The following is a 16420-nucleotide window of genomic DNA, read 5'->3' on the forward strand; positions in this document are numbered from 1 at the left end:
GAGATTTTCATCTTCACTTTTTAAAAGCCGTGACTTTTGGATTTTTTTGTGAACATGGCCATAGTATTATTTTTGGGTACATATAATGTATTGTATAACTATTATTATTATTTTTTTTTAGCTCAGGGAGAAGTAGATCGGCTGGCGCAGCTGCAGATGGTTGTCAGTGTGGGAACGCAGTCTAAGGGCAGTTTCTGCGTCTGTAATACAAACGTGGCCCACCGACCGCGGGGTTTACTGACATAGATACCCATGATGGTGACAGTTTGAGTCAGTAAACCCCCTGGTTAGAGCAGGACACATGTCCGTATTACAGGAACAGAGACGCCGCTGTAGTACGTCTGTGGAAAACTGGCCTTAGGGTATGTTCATACGGAGCAAAAATGATGCGGATTTTCAGCAGCGGCAAATTCTGCAGCATTTCCAAATCCAGAACAGAGTCAACATCAGCTGCACAAAGTGATTTCAGAGTATACCGCGCTCCTTCTCACCTCCGAAGTCTTCACACGCTCTGCGCTTTCTTCACCGGCAGCCTCTAGTGAGCTCAGCACCGATCGTCAGGTGATGCAGAAATGACCAGCAGCATTACGCTCCTTAGAGGCTGTCAGATGCCGGTGAAGAAGGCACCGAGAGCGTGAAGAAGGGAGGTGAGAAGGAGCGCGGGATATTCTGAAATCACCTGCAGATGTGCAGCTGATTTTGAGTCAAAATCCGCAGCAATGGAGCAGATTTTTAGGCTGGGTTCACATAGGGCGGATTTGCCACAGACCGCAGTCGCTAATCCTGGGATTAGAATCTTGTCCACAGGTGATGGCGAATCCGTCACGGCAAAGCCGGCCTTGCAGCGCGGATTTGCCGGCCGCAGTATGTCCATTCTATTTTTTTTCCGTTGCAGCCCCGCTCTCCTCTATGGGAGCACAGGCTGCAATGGAAAAGAGTGCGGCCAAGCCGCTCCAAAACCCGTGCTTAAGTGCCGCGAGTTTTGAAGCAGCGCCTTCCCAGCGGAAATCTTGCGATTTTTTGCTGAGGCCAAACCACAAGATTTCCGCCAGCAATACGCCTATATGTTACTGTTTTGGACGCTGAGTTTGCCTTCCGCTATATACAGGCGTACCAGCTTTCAGACAAGTGTATTTTAGCTTTGTATTTGGTCCTGGCTTTGCAGACCATAATATCTCTCTATTCACATGCTGTGTTTTTCATGGCCGTTATTTATAAACACTGCACGACCTATTTTTTGCGTTTTATCCTCCGTATCGCTATTTCCTATTGGGCAAATACGGATCAGTATTTGAGTGGTAGAAAATAAAAACAATGACAGTAAATACAGAGGCAAATACTGATGATATATAGTGGGAATGCCATCTGCAGCCTATCCGTGAAATGACTGGTACGACGGGCGTGTGAATGTCTGCTGGTCTGCAGCCGGCCATATGTATACAAGACTCAAGGTACGGCCTTGTGACTGTGCAGCTGTTCAGCAGTGAGAGGGTTAAACATGAGGTCCCTCCCAGCAGAGGGCGGAGTCTGACCAAGGACCTATATCATGCAGACAGCAGGCGCAGGTTCCTTGTAGTCACAATGCCACCCAAGAATATTGCCCTCTTTGGGGCAACAGGAATGACTGGAAAAGTGACCCTGCAACAAGCCTTGGATGCAGGTAAGGACAAGCTTTCTGTGTAGCACGCACTGTGACGTCACTATACCCCGCGCTGTACGCGCTGTGACGCCTCTGTACCCCGCGCTGTGACGCCTCTGTACCCCGCGCTGTACTCGCTGTGACGCCTCCGTACCCCGCGCTGTACGCGCTGTGACGCCTCCGTACCCCGCGCTGTACGCGCTGTGACGCCTCCGTACCCCGCGCTGTACTCGCTGTGACGCCTCCGTACCCCGCGCTGTACTCGCTGTGACGCCTCCGTACCCCGCGCTGTACTCGCTGTGACGCCTCCGTACCCCGCGCTGTACGCGCTGTGACGCCACCGTACCCCGCGCTGTACGCGCTGTGACGCCACCGTACCCCGCGCTGTACGCGCTGTGACGCCACCGTACCCCGCGCTGTACGCGCTGTGACGCCACCGTACCCCGCGCTGTACGCGCTGTGACGCCACCGTACCCCGCGCTGTACGCGCTGTGACGCCACCGTACCCCGCGCTGTACGCGCTGTGACGCCACCGTACCCCGCGCTGTACGCGCTGTGACGCCACCGTACCCCGCGCTGTACGCGCTGTGACGCCACCGTACCCCGCGCTGTACGCGCTGTGACGCCACCGTACCCCGCGCTGTACGCGCTGTGACGCCACCGTACCCCGCGCTGTACGCGCTGTGACGCCACCATACCCCGCGCTGTACGCGCTGTGACGCCACCATACCCCGCGCTGTACGCGCTGTGACGCCACCATACCCCGCGCTGTACGCGCTGTGACGCCACCATACCCCGCGCTGTACGCGCTGTGACGCCTCTATACCCCGCGCTGTACGCGCTGTGACGCCTCTATACCCCGCGCTGTACGCGCTGTGACGCCTCTATACCCCGCGCTGTACGCGCTGTGACGCCTCTATACCCCGCGCTGTACGCGCTGTGACGCCTCTATACCCCGCGCTGTACGCGCTGTGACGCCTCTATACCCCGCGCTGTACGCGCTGTGACGCCACTATACCCCGCGCTGTACGCGCTGTGACGCCACTATACCCCGCGCTGTACGCGCTGTGACGCCACTATACCCCGCGCTGTACGCGCTGTGACGCCACTATACCCCGCGCTGTACGCGCTGTGACGCCACTAGACCCCGCGCTGTACGCGCTGTGACGCCACTAGACCCCGCGCTGTACGCGCTGTGACACCTCTATGCCCCGCGCTGTACGCGCTGTGACTCCACTATACCCCGCGCTGCATGCGCTATGACGCCTCTATACCCTGCGCTGTGACGCCTCTATACCACGCGCAGTACGCGCTGTGACGCCTCTATACCCCGCGCAGTACGCGCTGTGACGCCTCTATACCCCGCGCTGTGACGCCTCTATACCCCGCGCTGTGACGCCTCTATACCCCGCGCTGTGACGCCTCTATACCCCGCGCTGTGACGCCTCTGTACCCCGCGCTGTACGCGCTGTGGCGCCTCTATACCCCGCTATACCCCGCGCTGTGACGCCACTATACCCCACGCTGTACGCGCTGTGACGCCTCTATACCCCGCGCAGTACGCGCTGTGACGCCTCTATACCCCGCGCTGTGACGCCTCTATACCCCGCGCTGTGACGCCTCTATACCCCGCGCTGTGACGCCTCTATACCCCGCGCTGTGACGCCTCTATACCCCGCGCTGTACGCGCTGTGGCGCCTCTATACCCCGCGCTGTGACGCCACTATACCCCGCGCTGTACGCGCTGTGACGCCACTATACCCCGCGCTGTACGCGCTGTGACTCCACTATACCCCGCGCTGTACGTGCTGTGACTCCACTATACCCCGCGCTGTACGCGCTGTGACGCCACTAGACCCCGCGCTGTACGCGCTGTGACGCCACTAGACCCCGCACTGTACGCGCTGTGACGCCACTAGACCCCGCGCTGTACGCGCTGTGACGCCTCTATGCCCCGCGCTGTACGCGCTGTGACTCCACTATACCCCGCGCTGTACCCGCTGTGACTCCACTATACCCCGCGCTGTATGCGCTGTGACGCCTCTATACCCTGCGCTGTGACGCCTCTATACCCCGCGCAGTACGCGCTGTGACGCCTCTATACCCCGCGCTGTGACGCCTCTATACCCCGCGCTGTGACGCCTCTATACCCCGCGCTGTGACGCCTCTATACCCCGCGCTGTGGCGCCTCTATACCCCGCGCTGTGGCGCCTCTATACCCCGCGCTGTGGCGCCTCTATACCCCGCGCTGTGGCGCCTCTATACCCCGCGCTGTACGCGCTGTGGCGCCTCTATACCCCACGCTGTACGCGCTGTGACGCCTCTGTACCCCGCGCTGTGGCGCCTCTGTACCCCGCGCTGTACCCCGCGCTGTGACGCCTCTGTACCCCGCGCTGTGACGCCTCTGTACCCCGCGCTGTGACGCCTCTGTACCCCGCGCTGTACTCGCTGTGACGCCTCTGTACCCCGCGCTGTACGCGCTGTGACGCCTCTGTACCCCGCGCTGTACGCGCTGTGACGCCTCTGTACCCCGCGCCGTACGCGCTGTGACGCCTCTGTACCCCGCGCCGTACGCGCTGTGACGCCTCTGTACCCCGCGCCGTACGCGCTGTGACGCCTCTGTACCCCGCGCCGTACGCGCTGTGACGCCTCTGTACCCCGCGCCGTACGCGCTGTGACGCCTCTGTACCCCGCGCCGTACGCGGTGTGACGCCTCTATACCCCGCGCTGTGACGCCTCTATACCCCGCGCTGTACGCACTGTGCCGCCTCTATACCCCGCACTGTGCCGCCTCTATACCCCGCGCTGTGACGCCACTATACCCCGCGCTGTGACGCCACTATACCCCGCGCTGTACCCCGCGCTGTGACGCCTCTATACCCCGCACTGTACCCGCTGTGACGCCTCTATACCCCGCGCTGTGACGCCTCTATACCCCGCGCTGTGACGCCTCTATACCCCGCGCTGTGACGCCTCTATAGTCCGCGCTGTACCCGCTGTGACGCCTCTATACCCTGCGCTGTACCCGCTGTGACGCCTCTATACCCCGCGCCGTGCGCGGCGTGAGGCCCATATGCCCTGGGCTGTATGGCTTAGGCAAGTTCAGGGCTCCAGCGCTAGCTCTGACCTGGTTGCCATCTTTTACACTGTAAACTGCATGGGGGTAGACACCTGGGCGGCACCACAGGGGTGAGTACGACATAAAACCCTCTGGTTGGTCTCTGTCCATTTTTCGCACTGGAGAACAGTCACCCTCTACATTTTGTAATCAGTGTAACAGAAAGATGAACTGAAACTATTAAAGGGCAACCAAGGCGCTCGTGTCCCGTGCTCACGCCTACGACGCAATCTTAGTTTCCATCCCCATGTAGTTTTCTGCATAAGGCCCAATGTCCACGAACGGGAGATCGCACATCTAGTCGCCCATAGGGATGCGATTCATCCGCAAGGTAGTTTACAGCATGTGCATGCTAGTTTTTGTTTTGTTTTTTTTTTCCTCGGAAGAAATTGCAGCCTGCTCCATTTTTCTGCAGATCCCGTGGGACGGCTTCCATTGAAGTCAATGGAAGCTGTCCAATCCGTGGCTCACCCAGAGCTGTCACTGTGGAGGTGCCGCAGGAAAGCAGGAGATTAAAAAAAAAAATCGCACTGCGCATGCGTTCAGCACGTCGCCGGCGCATCCGCCGTGCTGAAGAAAGAAGATTCAGCCAGCACGGAGGAGACCCATGCTGGATCTGGACTGGTAGGAAAATGTATTTCCCTCCCCATGTCTGTGGGCACGGTCGGATTCCGCTGCAGCATTCAGCAGTGGACCCCGTGTACAAGTGCACAGGAGGCCTAAGGGCATGTTCACATGTAGCAGACAATCCAAAGTCTGCAGCATTTCCACATCACTGGTGCAGCTTTTGACCTGGATTCAGCTGCATATAACAGCGCTCCTGAGAATACAACAAACGCAACAACCGCTGCTGGGCGCCACCGCTGCTCAGGTGATGCCGAAGTGGGCTGCCTGACACCAGGGGAAAGATAGTGGTGCTAAGTAGCTAACTGGTGTGGATTTTGATGCAGAAACTGCAGATTCTGACTCATTTTTTTCCCACATCTGTCTAAAACAGCTACAAAGAATGTTTTAAAAGATAGAGGTGTTAATAGTTCTTTGGTCAATTAACAAAATGTAAAGTGGATGAACAAAAGAGGAATTTAAGTCGCATCATTATTTGGTGTAACCATCCTTTGTCTTCATAACAGCATCAATTCTTGCACACAGTTTTTGAAGGAGCTCAGCAGGAAGAACTAAGCACAGATCTTCTGTAGATGTAGCTCGCTCGAATCCTTCTGTCTCCATGTAATCCCACACAGCCTGGATGGTGCTGAGGTCAGGGCTCTGTGGGGCCATATCCTCACTTCCAGGACTCCCTGTTCTTCCTTACCCTGAAGATAGTTCTTAGTGACATTCGCTGAATGTTTGGGGTCGTTGTCCTGCTGCAGAATGAATTTGGAGCCAGTCAGACACCTATTTTTTAAGAAAAATCCTTATTCCGCAGCATTTTTTTTTCCCCACCTGCCTAAGGCCGGTGGACAAAAATGGATTTGCACTGCAGAATCGGCAGTTTGCGTCCACACTGAGAATCCGCAGCAAATACTGTTCAGAACATGCTGTGCAAATTCACTTTTTCCTGCACACTCACGAAAACTAATTCTGATTTTCCGCAAGCGGAATAAAAATCGCAGCATGTTCTGTTTATATGCGGGCTCCGCACAGAGAGCTTCCAAGGAAGTCGTCCGACCTGCGGCCCATCTGCAACGCGCATTACGGATAGGTTGCGGGGCACCCATGTCACAGCCTGATGACGACATGGGGAAAAAACATCTGTACTGTGCGTTTCCGACGGCAAGCAGCTGCGGCTATCCCCAATACAGATGAAGATGAAAAAAGGTGAGTACGCAGGGTCGCCGGCTGTGGTCAGAGCCAGATTCCGCTGCGGGCTACCACATGCAGAATCTGACCCGTTCGTGTGCCGCCAGGCTAAGGATAACTTCACACGGGCAAGCACTATATTAAGCCGTGAAATTATGCCCGGTATCGCACTTGGGAACGTGAGATGTCCCTGCGGGTTTGAGCCGTTTTTGTGTCAAAAACTCTTCCCATCACAAGTGTTTCCCATTGTTTTCAGTGGGAAACCTCACATTACGTCCGGCCCCATTGAAAACAGTGGGCGAGGCGTTCCAAGGTAACACACAAGATAGGACATAACGCAATGTATTTTTTTTTGCGGCACCGCGATGCTGGGAGGCTGTTCAAAACATCTTGTAGAACTAACCACAGATCTATGTTGCTCTATTTTCGTGTGTTTTAGTGCTTTTTAACGCACCTCATCACTATGATAGAATGCATTAAAAAAAAAAGCACTGTACGATGCATTTAAAAAACGCAACTCGAAATCGCGATTTCAAATGTGGCGTTTTGTGAACACGCGTGAGAGTGGTCTTATAGTCCAGTTATGTTTGCTGACCTTTTTTTCTTGTTTTTTTTTTCCCCCTCCTATTCACCAATTATTTCTCGTCACAATTCTATCAAAATTGTGGTAAAAACAGCAGTGCGTAAATAAAATCTCCAGAGATGAGTTTTGTATTCCAGTATTTCGGCATGAACATACAGTGCCCTTGTAGCATGTGGTTATACATGTGCTGAGTCATGGTGTGTGCTTATCAAGGATAAACCAGTTTGTGTCCTCCCTCCAACACTTGCTGAATAAGTAAACATTTGCTAAAAAAAAACCTCAAATGCCACAATAGCCGCTTTTACTTCATCCCTCCTCCCGAATAAAGTCTTTAAAAATGTAATCCAAAATACTATTGCGTTCGGGCAGGCTGTGAAACAAGCAGAAATGCTTAGAAGACCCTATAGAAATAAAAAAAAAAAACATAAACCGAACTGTCAGATCTACACCCTCAAAAACAGAAGCCACAATACTTACTAAATGTACTACAACCTCAACAGATAGGAATCTGAATAAGTATGAGGAATCAATCTGGCTTATAGCCAGAATACATAAACTCACGAGCCCACATCAAGGGTCCTCGTTGTCTTCTGACTCACTACTCTATGAAGACAACTAAACCACAAGGGAACCCTGCCTACAAGCAGGGTGAGTGTCCCAATAGGGACGACCCCACGCTGGAACCTAGGGTCCTGGCTCGCCCTAGATGGTAATCATCAAAAACAGGGAAATACAACATATACGCTGAACGGGATAGTTAACACCTAGTGTTGTCAATACTTACAGACATACACAGAACATGATGCTGTTCACAGCCAGTGGATGCAACACAAAGGGAACACCACACAGAACAAGTCATTGTTCATTGGGAACCACCCCATGTTTGTGCACTGCAGGTTCTGTGGTTTCTTCCTACACTTCAAAAGAAAACTAATTTATGAGATAATTGGTTTTCTTGTCCAGAGACAAACTATAAGTGTTGCGGAAAAAATTGGTGCTATACAAATAAAGATTATTATATGGCATCTTTTTCTTCCTCAACGCAACCTTTAGGCTAGCTTCACAGGGGCGAGCGAGATACGCAAGATCCCTGCAAGCGATGTGAGTGAAGTGATGTGAGGCTGTCTTGGAAAGAAAACTCCTCGCTTCCATGAGGAATTCACATGGATGGCGAGCGCGATATGGGGGCCCCGTGTGAAGTTAGCCTAAGATCGGCCTCACGCTGACTTATTTGTGTACACAGGGTAGAACCCATTGATTTCAATGGGGTTGTTCTCCCTTCCTTTTTTGCTTGCGTATTTCTTGTAACTGCAAAAAAAAAAAAATAGGACTTGCTCTATTTTTGTGCTCATTTGCGCACCAAGTGTCCTTCTGAAAACCTATGGGAATGCGTAATACGCTGCACAATTCTGTGAAATAAAGAACCTAACTGGACCTCATCAAAATGATTAGCCATTTAAATCGGTGCGTGTTCGTCTGCCACGTGCAAATGAACATGCCCTGCTAGCGCAAGGAGTACAGTAAAATACGTGTGCAAATCAACCTCATTCATAGTGCAAATGTGCAGCTTTAAAGCTTGAGCATTTGTGCAAACACCCATGTGAAGCCATCCTGAGGCCTGAGATTTTGCGCTATGCTGCAGAAACTGAACGGATTTGTTGTGGAATTTTGCCAGTTTTGCCCTTTCTGATGCAAAATCTACAGCAAATCAAACCGTGCTCCATGTGGGTTTTGTCTGGGCATGCTGCTGGCCTGGGCTACCTGGGCACCACTTGTTGTGTGACGATGATGGCACTGTGAAAGCTCCTTGGGAATGCAGTAACACAACATATTTTTGTCACAAGGGACTGGAGTTCTCTCACATAAAGTGGTGCTGATGTTCTTGCTGACCCTTCTGGACTGACAAACTGAAAGGGGAACTTGGCTAAAGAAACCTAATCGGGATGGTTCATCAACACTGGTGCAAATAGCAATGGCAACACTGATTGACAGCGGCCATCTACTGCTTGGTATGGGTTCTATGTACTATGAGTAGTGTTATAAAAGTCCTATCTTATCTACAGGGTACAATGTGACAGTCCTGGTAAGGGACCCTGCTCGCCTCCCTGCTAACCTGAAGCCGACACAGGTCGTAGTTGGTGATGTGCTGAATAAGGCGGATGTCTCGAAGGCTCTGGAGGGCCAGGATGCAGTAATTATTGTTCTGGGGACTAGGAATGACCTCGGTAATGTACTTCAATTCTAATATTTCCTGCATGTTAGACTCTAGTATATTTTAGTATCTGTCAGCATTCGCTTTGCAGCAGAGTGGCCTCTGAAATGCAGCCCTAAACCACCAGCTCCTTGCCAATCACAAATTTAATTGGCAACTCCCTGTTCATTGTTAATGGCTGTCTATGTTGCCTAAACACATAATGCCATTAGCAGCAAATGGGCAGCTCCCACCTCCATTAAAATCTACTATTTCCCCTCTGCTTTCTCGAGAGGTGACGTTTCTCCTTAGGGAGAACATCTAGTAGTATGAAATGACTTATAAGACCATCCATGATCCTCTGGGAGATTTATGCAAATAGGATGATGGAACAATGGCTCTACAGCACCACCTAAATCTACTGCACACTGATGAGGGGCAATCGCTCCCAAACTGCTGTCTGTACATGGTTGGCTTTTCCTTCTAGAGAAGACTCTGGTTTTGGCTTATATTCCCAGGCCTGTTAAGAAGTCAGACTTTGACTTGTAGGAATGCTACCTTCTAATAGGTGGCATTATAGGGTCATTGTTCCTTCTTCCCATTCTCAGCTTTCTCACAAGCTTGTAGGGGCTTTACATGATATACTCATATCACAATATGGGAAATATAAAAACAATCACTAAAAACGGCCATATACTTACTGATACAGGAGGGCAAATATGTGCACCACCTCAGCATGCAGGCTGCCATACTACCAAATGAGGGAGTCAGTTACAACTGTGGAGGACACCGATGAGACAGGCACTCACACAATCTCCTATATAGAGGGGGTGGCTGCTTTGTATTTACTCTGCGTAGGAGTATACACCAAGTGTCAGACCTTCTTATACATGTGGTGCACCATGCAGACTAGCAACCTATTAATGACACCATAATGGTTCATCAGGCTGCCCTACACCTCAAAAAGCGAACCACATTAGTGTCACCTTAGGCTCTCCCAGCGTTTAAAGCCACACTGCATGTGAATAATACATAATAAATGCGAGCTATTAGTTGGATTTTGGCCAAAATACTTAAGCTTGCAAGCCAATCGTCAAGGCTCCTTGCGTTTTGTGAGTCCCTACACTAATATAAATGTATCATAGAAGGGAAAAATTAAAAACGGCCATATACTTACTGACACAAGAGGGCAAACATGTGCACCAACCTCAGCATGCAGGCAGCCATACTGCCAAATGAGGGAGCCAGTTACACCTGTGAGGGACACAGATGAGACAGCCACTCACACAACCTCCTATAAAGGGGAATTGTTCCTTCTTCCCATTCTCTGCTTTCTCACAAGCTTGTAGGGGGCTTGACATGATATATTCCAGTCCTCACGGACACCCAACAGGTCATGTTTGCAGGATTTCCTCAGTATTGCACAGGTGATGTAATTATTGTCGGTGCCTCAGACATTGCCACAGGTGTTCTTATAGAAAATAGACCCCATTTACCTCAATGGGTCTGCGTAAAGGCATGTATTTTGCATGTGCATTTGTGCTGTGTGGAAAAAAATAACACTTTTTTTTTTTTTTTTTAAAGTAGCAATATATATATTCTATATCCCTCACATTCTGGTCCCCTGTTATAGCAGCAGATGCTTGTTTTAAACCATATTCACTTATTTACAGAGTATATTAAAAGTGCCTACGCCACAAAAAGTTGTCCAAATTTTCTCTCCTTTTGGACACTATTCCAGGATGTCTCCGATCACATTGATCTGCTCTCTCAGCAGAAACTTGTAAAAGTTTCCCAACTGCTTTGTCCAGCAGAAAAATGAAATGTGTATAAAGGTCACAGTGTATTGTCCGAAGGTTGTGCGCAGTCTGCCCACTAGTGGTGCCTAATGAGCACTAACTCTTCTATATGGATGTGGTGATTGTGTAGGTCGCTCTTTTTTTGTGGTCATTCCTAATTCCTCTCTAATTATGCATCTGTAAAAAGTAATAAACATACAATAACTTTAGTCTGTGTTCAGCTAAAAGCTTATATAGTGTGTTATATCGTGTAATGTCCACTAGAGGGAGCCAGTGATTTGATACTAATAAGCTGTATACTGGCCACATCGTCACATTGAACCACTCCTATGGGCCACAATAAAACTTAAAGGGGTTGTCTATTTTCTACTAGTTTATAGTATTTAGTTAAAGAACAGTAACTTGCACAATATTAATGGCTTTAAAATTCTGTGCACATAGCCTTCTTATATCAGTGCAGAGGCCTCTATTTGTATATGGACTAGCTGTCCATAATAATGGATGGCAGTCATGTGACTTTGTAGTCAACGGACACAGATCAGACCTCTAATAGGTGACTGACCTTTATTACTATAGAGAGAATGGAAATGACTGACAGTGAAAACAGACTCCTGTGCTCAGGGTACCCCAGGAACACCAAAGCACCATATGAAAGAAAAGACAAAAGCTTAGCAACACAGGAGAACCTCTGTGTGCCCGACAAAATAAGGAGATGCTGATCCTTAGGCCTAGAGAAAGAGAATCTTTATTGACAAACCGTATAGGATGCAACGCGTTTCGGAGTTAGACTGCTCCTTTCTCAAGCACAAATCCAAAGGTGGCTCCGAAACGTGTTGTACCCTATACTGTATAATCTGGGGCATGTTTGGATTCCCTAGAACCTCTCCTAGCTTTAGCTCTCCTTGAATGTCCCTTTGGACAGGGTATCACTCGCCACAAGCACTCTTCCACGCACCTCTTTAGACACCATGTGGCCCCTAGGATGCAGGTTTTGCACCCCTGCTATATAGTATTGAGTTGGGATTGCTATAGTCATTAATTCTGTATTTCACTGGTGCACTATAGGAGGCTAATGTTAGTCAATGGGGCACCACAGTTTTGTATCTATGCTAATGAACAGTTTGTGTTCCATGACTGTCCAGACTATTCTTAAATCATGTCCAGACCATCATAGAAACATAGCACCTGTACCTCAAGTTATGCCAATGTCCTTATAGATTGCAAGCTCTTGTGAGCAGGGCCCTCACCCCTATTCAATTAGCTCATTACTTTAAAAGGGTTGTACCAAGATACACTTTTATCAGCAATCCATAAGCTGAGTAATAAAAGTCTGATTGGTGGGGCTCTTGGATCTGAGACCTCCACGTATCCTGAGAATGGGGGTCCCATGTTCCTTTCTTCTGTCACTGTGGGGATGCTTCTTCTAGAGGCGTAACTTGAAGCTTCTGGGCCCCAATGCAAGACCTGTAACAGGGCCCCAACTGTAATGCTTTATTCATAGTACTGGGTTCCCTATAGGAAGAGAGGCCTTATGGGCCCCCTAAGGCTCCTGGGCCCAGGTAAACCACATCCCCTATTGTTACGCCCCTGGCTTCTCCCACCCGCATTGATGTCAGATTGAATGCAGCAATGGCTGCTCATGCACAGCTGACAATGTATTAATTTCAGGGGGACTGACCGGAATGGATGAGCGCTTGTACTTTGATTATCTTCTACAGTCCCCTGTGAAAATTAATGGAGCGGCACCGCAAATGTGACCATCACACCATCCAATCCTCCTCACTGCAGGGAGTGCAATGACTTCGCAGTGAGGACAGTGGAAATGGAACCAGCGTTCTCCGGATCGGGGGGGGGGGGGGGTCTCAGCGGTGAGAACCCCACCAGTCACTCTTGATACAACCCCTTTAATACTCTATGTAATGTTTGATTTTTTTTTTTTTTTTCTGTACATATTTCCTCTGATTTGTACAGTGCTGTGTAATATGTAGGCACTATATAATAATCATAATAACCGTGTATACCAAGACACTACACACTGTAAGTAAACTATAGACTAACGTACAAATGATGTATAAAAAGATTCATATATAGGGAGGTTTAATAATGCTGGTGTATCATGTAAGGGATGTGGCAGTGTCTCTCTGTGGTTGTGCCCTAAAAAATAAGGGGCTCCCCAAAATGTCCCTCCGCTTCATATGAGACCAGTACTGTATTACAGGCTGTTGCTGATTTTGCATTGAGTTCCAATAACTAAAAGTTGGCCCTCTGTTCTAACAGTCATTTAATCCTTGATAGAACCGACCACAATGATGTCTGAAGGAACCCGAAATATCATAGCGGCAATGAAGGAGCACAACATCCGAAAAGTGGTGGGCTGCATGTCTTGTGAGTATGAGGATTTTAGTCGTCTTTGATAGACTATGCCCACCGGCAACAGTTTTAATCAGAGATAACTCAGAGATAATTATGATCTCCCAAAAGCTCCGGCAATGAGATTGCAGGGTACCATTAGGGCCTCATGGCATCCTGGGCTTTTTTTTTTTTAAACCTCCTTTTTATTGGCATTTAGTTATAACCTAAGCAATCATTCATTGCAGCCTTGGGGGCCTTTAAAAGGCCCCAGGTCTTCTCATTGTTATGAAGGCATGCCTGTGGCACATCTAAATAGAATGCCTGTCCAGGAGAGGCGGGTCTGGCCGGGAGCTAGTGCACTGAGCTTCCGCCCCTCGCCACTGCTTGCAATGGGAGGTCGGGACGGGGGCGGAGCTAAGGTCTGCCTGGTGACTTCCTAACACTAATTCAGGGACCATAAAACCTTCACATCTTTATCAATGGACTATTTAAATGTCTATTTCCTTACCTGTTATAGTATCCTTTTCAAGTGCAAATTTGTCACATTTATGTCTCTGTCGTGTGTGTGTGTGTGTGTATATAGTCATGCCTCTTCGGACCTATTTTATTATGCCTGAAGAAGAATTCTGAGGTATTCGAAAGCTCACATTAACATCATGTATTTTTTGTTAGCCATTAAAAGGTATCATCTCTACAAGATTACTTGGTTTCTCTTGCTGGGAACAATCACATTTTGCTCTACTGGCTAACACCGTACCAAACTCTTCATTATATCTATATCTTTGATACCGTACTGGTGCCATATTGAATGCCATGATGATCAGTAATGCATTTTGTGTGCTTTCATTGAAGCCTTCCTGCTGTGGGATATCGCAAAAGTGCCACCTCCCCTTCGGGCAGTGACTGAGGATCACATTCGGATGCAGCAGGTCCTGAAAGACTCTGGCCTGGACTATGTGGTTGCGCTTCCTCCACACATTGCAGGTAACGGGGACCATTGTGGCTTTCTTAGATACCCTATTGTTATTATGAGGTCATAGACTCAGCAATATATGTATTACTAGAGATCCACAGTTTTTATCATCCTAGTCCATTGTGTACAGCAACAGCTCTGCAGTATCCAATAACAAGGAGTCCTCAGTGCCAGGGGGAGCTACGAGCAGCCATGTATTAATATTACACAGTGCCCATTCAAATGAATGGGCAACCTTATGAACTGATTGATTGAGTAATCTCAGATTGCTGGTGGCTCTCTACTAAGCCGATCGTGTAAAGTCTGGAGGCCCCCATATGATCGGCGCGTTCTGCCATCTTATATGTATGCCTCCCCCTAGGTTTTAGCTGGTTCTAAAGAAGAGTTATCAGTCCGAGCCATTTCTATAACCCACTCCTGTTTATGTTCTCCACCTGTGCAGCCGATAAGCCTCTCACCGGCGACTACACCGTGACAGTAGGTGAGCGCGGAGGGAACGTGATCTCCACCCATGACCTCAGCCACTTCTTCCTTTGCTGTCTGAACACAGATGAGTATAATGGGAAAGACGTCACCATGTCCCAGAACTACGCTGCCTCGTAAGCGCTGCTGATATGGGGGATGCAGCACCGTTCCCAGAGGTGGTCATACTATTTCAGTCATTGATACAGGAAGAAGCTAGAAACAATATAATCTACTAACAACCATAAAATGGAATATAACGATGCTGCAGAATTTTTCATTCCAACTATTTTCAGCTAACATTTCAGATATCTTTTAGTCTGACTTCGTATTTTATAACCGAATTATAAACTCACAATAAAAACCTTTTTGCACTTGACCAATGAGTGTCTGGTTTTTCTAGTCCTATTATGCTTAGTGGGGTATCAGAAGAGCTCTATTAGAACAAAGGGTTTAGAAAAGCCCCTCTACTGCCCCATGAGTGGTGCTGCTGCTTAGGATTAATCCATGTGCCGCAGGTGGGGGCCAGCAGTCCAGAGAAGTGCTGGCCCCTTATGTGACATGGCTATCTCTTCACATAGTGAAGGACCAGAGGGAAGCATCTTATGGGAGTAGCATGATTGTGCACTCGCCCCCTGCTGGGAGTAGACCGCAGTGGATACAGACTTAAAGGGGTTGTCCCGCGGCAGCAAGTGGGTCTATACACTTCTGTATGGCCATAATAATGCACTTTGTAATGTACATTGTGCATTAATTATGATCCATACAGAAGTTATAAAAAGTTTTATACTTACCTGCTCCGTTGCTAGCGTCCTCGTCTCCATGGAGCCGACTAATTTTCGCCCTCCGATGGCCAAATTAGCCGCGCTTGCGCAGTCCGGGTCTCCTGCAGTCTTCTATGGGGCCGCTCGTGTAGAATGCCAGCTCTGTGTAGCTCCGCCCCGTCACGTGCCGATTCCAGCCAATCAGGAGGCTGGAATCGGCAATGGACCGCACAGAAGCCCTGCGGTCCACGGAGACAGAGGATCCCGGCGGCCATCTTCAGCAGGTAAGTATGAAGACGCCGGACCGCCGGGATTCAGGTAAGCGCTGTGCGGGTTGTTTTTTTAACCCCTGCATCGGGGTTGTCTCGCGCCGAACGGGGGGGGGGGGGGGGGGGGTTAAAAAAAAAAACCGTTTCGGCGCGGGACAACCCCTTTAAGGACTATAGACAGCAGGTGCAGGGGAAGAGCGAGACACCTCCCTAGTTGGGGAGGAACACCTTTCTTAAGGTTTTTGAGCATAATAACTCAAGGTCTCCATCATGCTTACTTGGACTGTAAGCATGCACTCCTGCAAGAAGTAGGGCATGTGGCCGTCACGGTCACAAATGTGCATTGTTGCTAAAGAGTTTGTGCCAAGTTATAAAGTTATCCATTGTCCATAGGATAGGGGATAACTTTATGTTCAGTTAGGGTCCAACTACTGGTACACCCACTGATCTTGAGAATGGGAGTCTGATTG

General features: G+C 49.4%; 1 protein-coding gene across 1 annotated transcript; it reads left to right on the forward strand.

Annotated features, from left to right (window-relative positions):
- Positions 1–1502: 1502 nt before the first annotated feature.
- LOC136580561 (flavin reductase (NADPH)-like) lies at positions 1503–15296 on the forward strand. The gene is made up of 5 exons (XM_066581210.1): positions 1503–1660; positions 9204–9365; positions 13426–13515; positions 14335–14466; positions 14898–15296. Exons 1-5 carry the CDS (start codon positions 1582–1584, stop codon positions 15056–15058), a joined length of 624 nt encoding a protein of 207 aa, XP_066437307.1. The 5' UTR covers positions 1503–1581; the 3' UTR covers positions 15059–15296.
- Positions 15297–16420: the final 1124 nt, after the last annotated feature.

This window comes from Eleutherodactylus coqui, chromosome 10 (assembly GCF_035609145.1).
Source record: "Eleutherodactylus coqui strain aEleCoq1 chromosome 10, aEleCoq1.hap1, whole genome shotgun sequence".
NCBI lineage: Eukaryota > Metazoa > Chordata > Amphibia > Anura > Eleutherodactylidae > Eleutherodactylus > Eleutherodactylus coqui.

Coding starts and splice junctions, on each gene's coding strand:
- LOC136580561 (XM_066581210.1), top strand. CDS start 1,582: ATGCCACCCAAGAATATTGCCCTCTTTGGGGCAACAGGAATGACTGGA. Junction 13,516..14,334: donor AGTGGTGGGCTGCATGTCTT/GTGAGTATGAGG, acceptor CTTTCATTGAAG/CCTTCCTGCTGTGGGATATC. Junction 14,467..14,897: donor GCTTCCTCCACACATTGCAG/GTAACGGGGACC, acceptor CCACCTGTGCAG/CCGATAAGCCTCTCACCGGC.